The following is a 14,392-nucleotide window of genomic DNA, read 5'->3' on the forward strand; positions in this document are numbered from 1 at the left end:
CACACACACACACACACACACACACACACACACACACACACACACACACACACACACACACACAAACTAGCATTCAAGCCTTCTGTGTTTGGTGCTGCCAACAGATGGACATGATCCACCGTTCCCAGCTTAAACACTAAGAAACCCTCTCAGGGCAGCATAGCAGTCTTGACAATGTGCAAAGGTTTGTTTCACAAGTCAACATTTAGAAGAGGAAAAAGGCTAATGGGACGCACAAACAGAAGGGCGCATTCAATGAAAATCACACCGCTCAGGTTTAAAAGACGAACAAGATTTCAGATATTAAATACAATAAAAGTATCTCTTGATTTTTTTTAACATTAACTAACCTTTATGTTTTACCTTTTTATTGCTCAAAACAAAATAAATGAAAGGCAACGCTGGAAAATTAATTTCATATTCAAGGCATGTAGTTTATTATATCCTTTTATTTCATGTAAACTGCATGTCCCAACCTATGTGATGGACCCCCCCCCCTCTCACAGAAGCCCAGTGATTATTAAAGAAAGTATGAGAGCGTGCGCAGACAGAGACAAGAGGATGAGTGGACAATGAGCTAAGTATTCATTCTTCATTACTAGAGGCAGGGGACGGGGGCTCCCCTCTGTGTCAGCGGGAGCACTGGCATTGTCAGAATGCACCATTATTTTCTAGCTGCCACGCAAAGCCAAGCTGCCAGCTGAGTTAAGGTGTGCCAGCCGGGGTGGCAGGTTCAGCGCGAATTGCTCGGCACTCCGATCGCTTTTATTCCACTCGCCGTCGTTCATCACGCTCATCCTGCGCACGCGATTGCGACATCTGCACGAACGAGGGGAGAAGGTGGCATCCAAAGTAGCAGACAACAAATTCGGCCATGCTTTCCTGCCAGCTATTACACAGGAGAGCCAGTAAATCAGCTGTGACCCCTCCCCACCTCATCTGACTGGACACAAGCCAGAGTTATCCACTCCGCTCTCCCTGTGACTGGCTAATTTAATGTCTCCAAACACAGTGGATTCATCACTGACACACACACACACACATATATACAGTGGTAAGGGGATTCAGCGTGAACGCAAAGTTAGTCTGTGTGACCCACTTGGTCGGCGGCTGACCCCAGTAAACCTGGCCTGTGTCCTCCCCTGACACCAAGTGAGACACACAGAACTCTCACTCCTTTCCATGAACTCAGTGAGCAGCGGTGAGAGCTGATGTTGATGGCCAATGGCAGTGTGCGCGTTGTAGGAGGTCCTCTAACCTGCCACGCCCTTGCTAAAAAAAAAAAAAAGAGCTTGGTAAGAGGTAAGAGGGCGTGCGAGGTAGTGATAATGTGCCCTATTTATCTTGTGCATTATAACATCTGGGAAACTTCTCTAAAAACAATGGCACAATGAGGGCTGCCATTCTGGCTTTACCTTCAGAAACCCACCAAAAGCATTTGTCCCCCTGGAATTGATAATGGACAGGCCACAAATCATTCGGGACAACAGGACGGAGGGTTGTGTGAGAGAGAAACTCAATGTATGTGTATGTTTTGTGTGTGTGTGTGTGTGTGTGTGTTCACCCCTGGTATTTAACTTCTCTGCTGGCCCATTCTGCAGGGCCCCGCAGGACAAATTGCCCTGCATGGTTGTCTTTGAGAGGCAGTGCAGCGCGCAGAGAAAGGGACAGGGCTGAAACACAAGGAACAGGCCTATAAAAATTCATCACTTTGACCCCTGTGACCTCCAACTACTGGGTTTTTTTTTTTTCCTCTTTTTACTCACGCATACACACACAGATGCACGAGCACGCACTTGGCCACCCACCCAAGCTTGGAGCTGAGGGGAGTTATTCAGAAATCATCTATTCGAGTTAAGTTTTTAAAGAGAAACGGACAGTTGCTGCGACAAGTCGGCTCGAGCTGCAGAAACGCACTAAGCCTCGTGATCTCTCTGTCTCTTTCTCTCACACATGCACACTTGCTGCTGACACAATAGCCGCAGAAAAGCTTTCTACACAGGAAAAGGCCACCAGATGCTTCATTGTGACTGTGTCTCTGTGTAAAGTAGTGGCAGTAAAAGGAGGCTGGGCTCTCCAGAGCCATATTAGTCCCAGTAAGAGGAGGACATTGTCTCAGGCCCGGACTCTTGACACATTACTGCCACCTGTACAAAGAAAACCTAATGAGAGATTTAATCTGAGAAACCTCCCCTGCCACTTTTAGTCAGCACTTTGAAACCAACTGCGGCAGATGTCTGCAAGACTGTTTAACGTACCGGCTTCTCTTAACCTCTCAATAAAGCCGTGCATGCTTAAATTGCTCAATAGCCATTCATTTGAATGTTAGCTGCACTTATTACAATTCCTCCCAAAAAAAGGGAGCTTTGTGATGTGAAGGAGTAGCCGGCAGCGCCACGGCCATTCACGACTTCTTCTTAACACCTCGGACCTAAAGACGGCATTTATCCTGTTAATGAGAAAACAAATTCACATCCAACCGTGAAGCAATCATTGTAGCGCATTAAAATATAGGCGGCAGCAGCGCTATTGATAGAGTATAAGCACTTACTAAGCACCTGAAAACATTGCTCTCTCATTTAATTTACCTGCTCCTGCAGCAGCTCTAAACCGCAGGAATCAATTAAAGGAAACAGACAGCGAGGTGATTTGTCGTTGCCGAGTCAATTAGGGAATATCGAAGGCCCAATCACTGATTGGTGATTAGTGACGGTCCAATAAGCATACAGAGTATGTTGAGTTCATTACTCTGGTATTCGATAAAATCAGGTCCTAACAATTAATGAGAGAGTAATTCTGTACTCTTCGAAAGAGGCCGGAGCGTGGTTAGCACTGTAAACGAGACGCGCTGCAATCATGGAGACTCTTCCACAACTTTTGAAGAAGCAAAATAAACACAGACTTCAGCAAATGTTAAAAACATATCTTCATACGTGTAACAAATGAGTTGTTCTTGTTCTGAGAGAGCATTTGATGGCTTTTTCAGTCAGGCGGGCCGGCAGGTGACCAGCTTCCTTCCTACTGGTAGGACCCCAGTAAACCCTCATCACACACAAAGAACGCAGACTTATTTGAAGCACCACCCGTTAATTTGTTTGCACCATTTCATCTAAATGATGTGCTTGTCCACCAGGGTGAGAGAGAGGGAGAGGTGTAATTCAGCAAAGGAAAGGGGAAAAGGGAAGGTAACAGAGGAGGAGGCGGAGGGGTCTTGACATCCCCCACCACAGGGCGCTAGGCAACCATCTAGTGGGTGGGCTTTGTGATACATTTTACCAATTTTTCATGCCCATCCCTCTTGATGTGACCCCACTCAGGGCCTTTTATATCAGTGACAGCTCTGCGCAGGAAAACATGCTGCCGCTCTGATAGCATGAAATCGGGAACAAAGACCCCCAAGGAGAGGAGAAGGGGGCCACCGAGGCACGCTGTGCTCCGGGCCCGCCTGGCTCTGGACACAAACAGATGTTAGGACAGCCCCGGCTCTCACTATCCCCTGAAAGAGGAGGCCCTGTCGGAGAAATGTGCCTGAGATGCATTGTTTTGGGCCTCCTCTAAGACAAAAACTTGAGCCACTCCTTCTGAAAGGGCCTGGCAATATGTTCGCCACCGATAAATCACAAGGGAGAGTGAGAGAAAGGGCCATGAATTCTCAATGTGGCCCTTAATGGGCCCTCTTAAATATGATGGGATATTTGTGTGTGGATGTGAATGGAGCCCGGTGACTTTTAATGTCAGTGGGCAGAGTTGTTTAAAAGCCCGTGGTGCCAACACCGGGTTTACAGCTGTGTTACAATGAGCCATTGTCGAGTAACATCACTCTGGTGCTGACAGTAAAGATTCACACTGGGAATCCTGTCGGCCAACTTGTTTAAATAATCCTTGCAGGTTTGCCAGCTTCCTTAACAACAGGGGAATGTGTATTCTTTGTCATCGCTTTTCAAAGTTTGCAGTGGAATGAGCCCAAGCTCGCAAACGCCACGAGTTAAATAGTTCCCTGATTTGAAAAAGGAATCGTGTCTGACTTGCGACGTGCCGCTATTCTCATGAAGACTGCTTCTTGTGCTTATATGCGTTATGATTCAAATGCTGCATGTGTGCATGTTTGTGCACAGCCCGCAGCGACGACATGTGCCACTCAATCCTTCAGAGGGACAGAGAAAAAACTATTATTGTGCTCTGTTTTACAAACGCTGAGGACTGCATTAGTCAAAAATAGACTGACATCATACAAGTCGGACACTATGTACCAGGCACAAAGAGATCCCTATCCTTCACAGTTTATGCCACATTTCATCTGGACTAAATAACAGCATCACTGTTAGCTGTTGTCGTTCCTCCCTGGGTTATTTTTCAAAGCCGGGTGTCCATACTGACTAACAGAAGATGAGACAAACCATCAATAAAGCAAAACATAAAGAAAGACTGTGGTGGAAGCCAAAGTTGATTATTCATGATTTATAGAGCTCTTATGTTGCTTAGACAAAACAATGGATTAAATGTTTTTAAGTCATGCATTGAGTCCACTGGTATTCACAGACAGACCTGATTGATCACTAAATCAATTTATAGTATCTATATTGTTTGTATAAAACTTATCAGGTGCACTGTGGGTATTACACTGTGGCATGACATGAACCAATAGTAAAGAGCCATCTCTCTAGAACCTTTAAAGGAATCTTCAAAGGTGCATCACCTTACGGCACGCTTTTCATTTGTTGATTAGCTGAGTATTAACTAGAGATGGCACGATAACACTTTTTTATGTCCGATACCGATATCATAAATTTGGATCTCTGCTGATACCGATATGAATCCGATATATATATAATCAATAAAACAGTTTTTTATTAAATATCTTGCTGAATTTTGTATAAGTTCATACTCAAGTTTTAAAAACCAAAACACTAAAGCTATTCTGTTATACCTGTATGCAAAAAATACACCCAAAATATTTCACAGATCAGCAACACTGATCAATCTAATAGACATAAACCTGCACCATCCTCCCTATTCTGCTATTTTAAAGAGAACTTAGTGGAAATATTAAACAACCCAGCTAATAGCGCTGCCAACTCCCAGCAAAAGAAATAGGAAGCCACCCCCCACCCTCCGCCTCGTGATGCTTAATCGACGTAATCGACTTTAATTTAATGCACGTGTAAAACAAGTGCACAGGAATCAATTATTTTTCAACAATAAGGAAATAGATTCAACATCTTTCTTCAACAGAATTGCAGACTGCACAGATGGTACCTTCCCAAAGGAAAAAGTAGTATAGCTTACTAGGGTATATTAGACTTAACAGTTACTATATACAGTAATGGACTTCATATATTTTACATCAGATGAAAACTTTGGTTGTAAGATTCAGATAATTATTTATTAAAAGCTGGAGAATAAGAAAGAAAAGTATTTCTTTGTATCCCCCCTTTCCCTGTTAATGCCCTACGTGCCCCCTGGCAAAACTTTGCTAGATCCGCCCCTGCACAGTTACCAGCTAAATACATTCTAACAACAGCTTATCAAGCTTAAACGTGCTGCTGTTGTTCAGCCTGGTTTCCTCTTTTCTGGCGCAAAGTGGGTGATAAACAAACAAGAGAGACGGGACTCGCGACAGAAAAGCTGATCAGCTGATCATTGATCAGTTTCAATTTGAAGTAGCAACAGGAGAGGGAGGGAGAGAGAAGAGGCAGTCGCTCATTATATCGGTTGTTAAGCTTAACGTGGGAATGCTTTACAAACATTCAGAGATGAACTTACATATATGCTTTACTTCTCTGGGATAGCTCTCTTGGAGATGAATTGCCGGTTTGGTAGCGAGGCTCCAAATGCTCAACCAGACCGCCGAGAGGTCACCACAGCCGCTCTATGACGTGACGCATACTGCTCCGAAGTGCTAAGGTCATGAGCTGGGTTACGCCAAGTCGCAAATTTTGTGAGGTACTTTTGTAATATTTAATGGATCGGATTTTTTATTTCTCTCTGATATCCAATCCAGTAATTTAGGTCAGTATCGGACCGATACCGATATGTAAAATCCCTAGTATTAACCAATTAAAAGATGTAAGTTCCTCCTTTTTTTACATCTTAAAAAATAGACATTAAGTCAGTTAAAGAGAATGTAATCAACAGATTAACTGAGTAATGGTCAACTCAAGGGCGGGGAAACTCATAACTCAAATATACTGCCGATGAATCTGTCACTCAGCTGCTTAATAGAATAGGTTTGAAGTACAAAAAAAAGAGACATCTAAACAGTGGCTCCAGCTGGAGAAGACAGCAGTAGTGCGGGGCTGTGGGGTAACTCAGGTTACAGCCCTGACCGAGACCAACCCCAGGGGCCAGCAAGACGGCGTCCCATCCCGGGCCCCGTTGGTGCCAGGCTCTGCGCTCATCCTTGGCTCGGTTTGTCACGCCATCCCACCGTTGTTGGCATGGCGTTCCCAGCTGCCAGTGACAGCGCCCCTCCCCACCTTCCCCCAAGTACACAATGGCTGGCGCCGGGCTCAAACGGCCTGTTGTTAATGAGCAGGACCAACAGAAGCCACTGCTTGTTCTTCATTTGCCAGGGTTTTAATTATATGGACAGCGTTGCCATCAAAGCTGCATCTCTCAAGTTTGCGCCCTCGTAGCTGAACTCGTTTTTTCTCCTCCGTGTCTTCGCCGCTGTATTCATTAGCATCAAAAGCAAACAGAGAGAAGAGGGAGAGAGAACAGGCTCTGTTGTCTAGAGGGAATAGTCTCCCTCTATATCCAGATGGGTTATCAGTGATATAATGGGCACTCATTGTGATAGATTGGACTCTTCTAAGCCAGATAATATGCCGTTATTGTATTGTAAGGAAATATCTCCACATGTCTAATAGAGGTGGGAATCACCATACATCCCACGATACGATATTATCACAATACTTAACGCACGATACGATATTATCACAATACTTAACGCACGATACGATATTATTGCAATTTTTAAAAATATTTTGCGATATTCAGATTCTGTACATAAAGGTAAACTTTATCAATATTCATTTTATCTAATATCAAAGTCTCACACTCAGTCTTTCTCTCATTTCAGTCAGTTTTATTGTTGACAAACTGAACGGTTTGTATTACAGTCTAGTCCAACTTAACTGAATGCAACCATCTGGTACAATTATAACTATTCTGAACTATGCAATTTATGAAAACTATGAAGCCCATTCAGCAACTGAAGAATTTGAAAGTAAATTAAAACAAAATATAATTTTACATTAAATAAAAAAGTTTTAAACTTAATTAAAATAAAACTGGTCTTAAATTAAAATAAGTAAACTGTCATGTTTATTGCTGCCAAAAAAAAGTTAAACACATTTGGACAGTGAAGGAATGTCAGGATTCTTGCTCAGAAAAAGGATCAACATGCTCTGAAGTCAGAGCACAAAAACTTTTTTTGTAACAAAATATCGATTTCTGCTGTCCCTGTATCGATACATTATTAGCAAACAAAATATCACGATACTACACAGTATCGATTTTTTCCCCCACCCCTAATGTCTAACCACTGGGGCCATAAACAGGCGTAGGTCAAACAGTAGGTGCTAATAACTCTATTTTGACTTGCACGGTGCAGTAAATGAATGAGGTTTACTGCATCAGGACAATTAAGACAATGTCAGGTGGGTAGTCTTTCATGGAAAAAGTGTATTGATTTAGTAGATTACCACGGCCATTGGAAGGGATTTGTCAATACAATCTGGCCTAGCAATAAAATAGTCAAACACAGCACTCCAATGCCTCCTCTTGCTAGCAACGCCGTCCTCGAGAATTCTGAAAGCGGTCATTCCTCCACACGAGCAAAGGCAAAGGTATGCGATTTGTGTCGCGTTCATTTTGGCGTCCAACTGTTTATCAGCTAGAGTTGCGAAAACATCCAGTCTGAATTTGATTAAACACTATAGAGAGGTGGAAAAAAAGAGCCATTAAATTTCAGCGCTGGGCTGCTCTTTAAAATTGCAAGACGGGGTAATGGCCTTGGCTCAAAATGTGCTCTCTAAGTGCCCTTCTAGGTGCAGGAAGATTTTTAGGCAAATTCCAAAAGACTTGGTACATATATGACTGTGTATACATCTGTGTCTCTGGGTATCAATGCATGAGTGTATCTGGAAAGATGAGGGCAGCCAAGGAAGGTCGCAGTCCCCAGTGTCGGGGGTTCCACAGAACAGAGGCCCAATCAGTGCTGGCCCGCTGGTTAATGGATGGATGGCCCCCAAAATTAATTAGCCTGACTAATGTAGTGTACACTTAATTACACTGGCTGCCTTTTGATTTATAGCTGGCCTGATACACACATGCTAGTCAAAGTCAGGCTAAAAAGGGAAAAATTGTTTAGCCTTTACTAGCGCAAATTATTTACCAGGGTTAGGTTCAGCAGCCCGGACAATGGACCTGATGAACTGCTGCTGGTTTTAGTTAGACACTCCAGATAATATACGTGTTGTTTCTTTCCACTGTCTGAACAACAACCACTGTAATATTCATATTGCATTATCAAAAAGGAATAAATAAGGTGGCTGTAGATTGGAAATGACTGAGGTCCTTGCACCCACATGCTCAATAAGAAAACATGACATTCATGAGAAAAGTGATGTCCAAAAAAACATGTTTGGTTGTAATTCTGCTCCCATAGTCACGAGCATGTGCACTGAGTGATTGCACTGTGTGAAAAATGAATGATCTATCACGCTGCTCTGTCATTACTAGGCATTTTACAGCATTCATTAGGAGTGGGGCTAGTCTAGGGCCCCACCTTTAATTTCATGCTGCTCAAGCGAGAGAAAGGACACAGGACAAAGGAAGGAAGATTGATGCCCAATCCAGCCCTCTCCACTTCCTGCAGGTGCAGACAGGGGGTGCTATTCTTAGTGTATCTCTCCAGTCAATGAGAGGCCAGCTAGTCTAATGAAATCTGTCCATGTAGCAGCAGATCAGGCCCAATTAAAACAGCCCCGCACCATGTCACGGGGACAGTAGATCAAGTCAGCAATTAACCTCCACGCTGGCCTCTATCAATCCTTAAATTGGAGCGGGCTGGCCAGCAGCACACAATCTCTGCAGATATTAAATTTACATTCTATTAAGTTTAATTAGGAGGGATTTTAAATATACTAGGAGTCCAGGCACAGAGCCCTGAGCCTGTCATCGACACTGTTGATTCACAGCCACGGGCCACCTCGAGGGACACGCATATACTCTTTAATACACGCCATCTTTTACCACCTTCTGACTGAAGCGTGGAACCATAGAGAAAAAGATGTTCAGTGTAGGTGAGCACGGTTCGACAAAGGTTATATGATCTGGCTTCTTAACTGAGAGCCCAGCCTGGGAGCAGCTCTAGGGTGAAAGGATGGCAGCAGATTTCAATAATAAGATTAAGTGTACAGGTACAGGTTGACTGTTGTCACCTGAGCGTTACTTAAAACACAGTGACTAATGGTTTGTGTGGGACTTTATATTAGCTGTCTTTCAATGACTGCTATTTTACAATAACAATGTGCATACAGGGAATCCTTACGCCATTTCAGTCCTTAACTGGAGATTTCAGTCCAGATCCTCACCTATTAAATATTAATCGTTTCTGTATTTAACAAATTAACATTTAATTATAAACATTAACTGCTGGTTGAACAACCACTGGAGATCAGGGTGTTTCCTGGCATGTCCCCTTGGGCTCTGAGCAATTACGGCATCGTTTCAATTAAACATTTTAGCAACAAAGCTGTTAACTGAATAACGACTGAAATTTTTTTGGCTTAATTTATCATTAAATGAGTTGTTCTGTCTAACTTACACAAAATTCTTTTTGCCAGTCAAGATTATCGCTGGATACTAAGGTGCACTGAAATTTACAAAGGTGGTCAGTTAGACCCGACTGTCAGTATTGAAACATCTTTGAAAAAAATAAATAAATAAAATGGACTGTTAACAGCCTGTTTCAGCAACAGAATTTTACTTTTTTGGTTTATTTTAAGCCTAACAGTCACCTGCAGTGAACGGTAGTATCTGGCCTAGATTGTGAATGAAGAAGACCAAACACAGCCTTTGGGGGTAACGTTGGTCTAACAGGTTTCAGGGCATTCCTTCAAAAACATGAGACTCAGACTCCCTAAAGGAAGTTAGAGATTGATATGCAGCAGTGTTTTAATAGCATGCTCTATCTTTACGCCGCTTATCATGACTGTCCTGAATGTGCCTTGAACATGAGCGCTTGATAAGGGATATAAATGGACTAATTCAAAACGTCTCCTTTGTACTTCTTTGTTTTATCAGCACTGATGCAAAGCATGATCAAGCCAAATCATGATCACACCCATGGGAGAGGAGAGAGAAGGTTGGCGGGGCATGGACCACCTCCAGGCTGCTCAGCCTGAGCATTAGTCTCCACGTGGCTGTGTCTTTTGTCTGCGAGTCAAAGGGCCGCTGAATGGGGGTCAATTGAAACCAATTCCCTCTGTCGGACACAATTAATGGGGTTGCCCAGGGTGGGCAGGAGGGGGGCAGCCGCAGGCCTTTGGTTACTGATCCTGCCGCGCAAGCATGCCAGGAATTTGCCACCTGGAATTTGCCCTGTGACAATGACAAACCCACTGCCTTCCGAACCCACCTCCTTCTCTGTGCACACACGGATACATCCTAAAATACTCCCTGTCCCATCCGCCCTCCCACAAGGCAGGATGGGTGACATGGGAGTGGCTAGATGTTGTCCACAGTCTAGTCCCCCACAATGGACAAGAGACAGAGAAAAAGAGGAGTGGTGTAGCGTGCAGCTGTAGAGAAATGTACTAGAGTATTTTCTGATCCAGTGATTCTCAAAGTGAGGCCTAGGGAGCCCTCTGGGTGTTTTGAGAGCTGTCCCCAATGCACAGCAAATCAAAAAGCCAAGTAGTTCAATTTTGCAAATATTTCATCCACTTAACACAGCAAAAGTACACACAAGTATCTATTCATCAGTTTGGCTATTTTGTTTTCCCCCAGCCTGTTTCTATCGATTGAAAAAAAGAGAACGAAGAGCGAGAAAAGCAAAAAAATGAGATTCTTAGACAGGGAGAAAGAGCGCCAGCCTCCCTGTGCCTGAATCAATCTTCGGATAAGTATGGACGATCGATCCGCTAGCAGCCCATCTACAGTTAAGCACTTCAGTAGATGTGCACTAATTGTCCTGTTGACATTAATTGTCATTAAAGGGCTTAAAACGGCCTCCCGGCTGTGAGTTACACCCTGCGCAGAGGTTGCAACCCATTTGTTTATATTGGTGACATCACAGCCCTCTCTACGGCTAACACGCAGGTCGCCGTTAAATCAGACAGGTTGATCACCGGATCACATTTCGGTCAGATGACATCATCAGCTTTTTTTGGTCCCCATTAAATGTTCGGCTTGTTTGAGGAACCCTCATTAAGCTGGAGGAAAGGTGAGTTTGGGTGCAGTTTATACGCCGGCCTAGTGCTCCAACTTCCCATTGGGAACAGGGCGAATCAATCAGTCATTAGGTCTAACAAATTGGTTTGTGTGTGTGTGTGTGTGTGTGTGTGTGTGTGTGTGTGTGTGTGTGTGTGTGTGTGTGTGTGTGTATTCGCATTGCATGTGACTGTGTAAGTGAATGGGGCCAAGGTGCATAAGAAAGGAGTTCTATGGAGGGGAAAGGGGGGCAGAAATGGGGCACACACCGATGCAAGCCTGACACATCCCTGGAAAAGGGGTCACGACCCCTTACTGCACTCAAACAGCATTTCACAGCAATGCAGACACAGAGAGGTGGAGAGTTTACCGACCACAGAGCAGCTTGGACAAGACAGGAAGCATGAGGAGAGAGTTATCTATAATTAGCTGCAGAGGATAAACACAGATAGACTCTGAATCATCTCATCTGACTTTATTGGATGCTTTCCTTTCAGCTTAATGCAGCCATATTCCCTGCCAGTACTGGCATTGAAAATACAGTTTTCCTTCATATCTGAATGCCTGGAACACTGTGTCTTTTTTTCCGCAGAGATGATAAGATTTAAAACAGCCCATCGTTGACAGAAAATCAATGTGGCATCCTAAATGTGTGCCAGGTGACATGTAATTGCAGAAGCTGACTTCTGAATAGCCTCAGTGTGTTTGTACATCTGCTGCTGTGGATTCTGTTCGTGTATTTATTATCTCCAAAGCAACGCATGCTCACATGACCAGCGGCTTAATGTGATCCAATTACAGCACCAAAATCAAATGTACTGCATAAACTTTGAGGCCATTAATCAATGCCCGCGATAGATCGCTGAGTAAAAACATGTGATGTCCATCCCACTTAGCTGGCTGCCACAGAAGAGGCGGTGATTTACTGCCCCACCTAGTGCCTGGATGGCTAAACTACAAAAAAAAGTTTTTTTCTGTGCCACACAAAGTTAAGTCCTTCCTAACTCATTTAAGCATTCAAGCCCTCCATTCAGAAAGCCTCCCCTCCTCTTCCCTCTCCTCTGAATAGGGTTGAAATGAACAATGCTCACACCTTGAGCAGGCCCACTGATTCGTGGACCATTGTGCTGGAGAGGAGGGAGAAGACCCGCTAACAAGTATCTCCCCTACTCTGTTACCACAACGCTGTCTGCAATGTCTTCTATAATTTCCTCATGTCCCCAAGGAGAATACTAAACGACGACCTTAGCCATGGCTACGTTTGCACCAAAAGAAGGAAGGAGGAGGAGGAGGAAGAAGAAAGAGGGGAGGGAAGGAGCCAGGGAGGAAGGGAGAGGAGAAAGAGCTGTGAATGGCACCATAACATAACAATGCACTCCGAGGCTCGGTCGGCAAACACAGCTGGGCCGGCCACAGTGAAGCGTTTAATGAGTCATAACTCTAAAGAGACAGTGAGGCTCTAAAACCACTTTTACTATACTGCGGTCACCCTCACAAACACAGTCACACACACAAAGGCTTTATGGCACGATGCTGTATCACTATGGATTTGATAGCACGTAACCGCACGTGTGTACAGTGTGTCATTAGCTCTCTGTTGTGCCATTACATCCCCATAACGCCCAGATAATGTATACAGATAGCCATCCATTACTAATATGTCAAGAAAACAAACCCTACTCACCTCAATAACTTTCTTAGAGTCCAACCTGAAGTTAAAGTCACCGAAGACAAAAAATGGCAGCTTCTCATACCGCTGGTCCGTGATCCTGCAAAACATTAACACCACACACACACAAAAACATAAATAATAGAAAAAATCTGACATTCATCACCATCAGGTGTCAAAGGTTATCAGTTCCTTTGACCGCAGGCTGTTAAGTTCATGAGGGCCTCAGCACCCCCTGGTGGTCTGATCACTTCAATTAAAATTTTTTGTGATCTGATCCAAGCTTTCAGCACTTTTGCAGCACTCAGCAGGCAGAAAACAGGAGAAACATTTTATCTGAAGCCTCATTTTTAGTATGAAGGAGGATGAAGAAGAAAATTCTATGAAATTGCTGCATTTGTCTTTTAAAAAATATCTAGGGATCCATTTGCAGGATTTTCAACTCCTGACTGATACGCTGCTATTAAATGACCTAAGTCCAGTTCACCTTTGGATACATGCGAGGGCTTCGAGTAAACGCTGCTTTCAGCTTGAAAACAGTCATTCTCAGCTGACGCCACAATTAAATGAATCAAGTGTGACCGTTTCCTTTGACAATCTGCTTTGATGGCAAAGAAAATTCACTTTGCTGAACTAATCAACGTGTGAGTAAACCAGACTCAACCCTGTTAACTTATTAAGCGCTGAGAGGTTTAGAGCCAAAGCGCATTTTCTGATTTGGTGCTAAGGCACAAAAAGCACAGCGGAGCAGCATTTTCTTATGATGCACACATCTGGGACAGACTCGTATAAAACCAGAGGTCTTCGTTTTTTCACACGAGGCCGATTTGATAACCGAGTTAAAAGAATGTGCATGTAGCTGAAGCGGAAAACCAGGCATGAATTTATTAAACGTTAAGATGGCAGAAAGGAGAAACTGCAGACAGGGAGACAGAGAGAGAAATGTGCTACGTCATCAACATAACTTATTCTTGTGTGATTTATGGCACTGATTTTTGCTTGCCAGAATTTTCTTATACGTCTCTGTCACTGATATATGTAGTACTGTGAGTGCAAGTGGGCACCTGTAAGCCTGGACCTCGGCTTGGATTTGTTTGCCACGGTGGAAAGGGTTTTATCTCATTTCTATGTGCTTTTTAAACAATCCCTATCATGTAGACTTTGGTGTTTTATGTTTCAAAACGCAATATAATTGAATTCTCAACAAATGAAAATCTGAATGAATTAAGAGATTCTACTTAACTTCCTTTTAATCTTTCTTCTCATTTTGCTCAGTGTTTTTTT

The 14,392-nt window shown here is 43.6% G+C and overlaps 1 protein-coding gene across 2 annotated transcripts in view; it reads right to left on the minus strand.

Annotated features, from left to right (window-relative positions):
* LOC102293318 (inositol polyphosphate-5-phosphatase A) overlaps positions 1–14,392 on the minus strand; it is a 145,071-nt gene that overhangs the window by 27,978 nt on the left and 102,701 nt on the right. For both annotated transcript variants that reach the window (XM_042226503.1, XM_005936839.2), the window contains exon 9: positions 13,124–13,208. In XM_042226503.1, the coding sequence (XP_042082437.1) occupies positions 13,124–13,208 (85 nt within the window). The remainder of the gene's footprint in view (positions 1–13,123; positions 13,209–14,392) is intronic.

Source organism: Haplochromis burtoni, unplaced genomic scaffold (genome assembly GCF_018398535.1).
Source record: "Haplochromis burtoni strain Fernald_Lab_line unplaced genomic scaffold, NCSU_Asbu1 Contig_215, whole genome shotgun sequence".
Lineage (NCBI taxonomy): Eukaryota > Metazoa > Chordata > Actinopteri > Cichliformes > Cichlidae > Haplochromis > Haplochromis burtoni.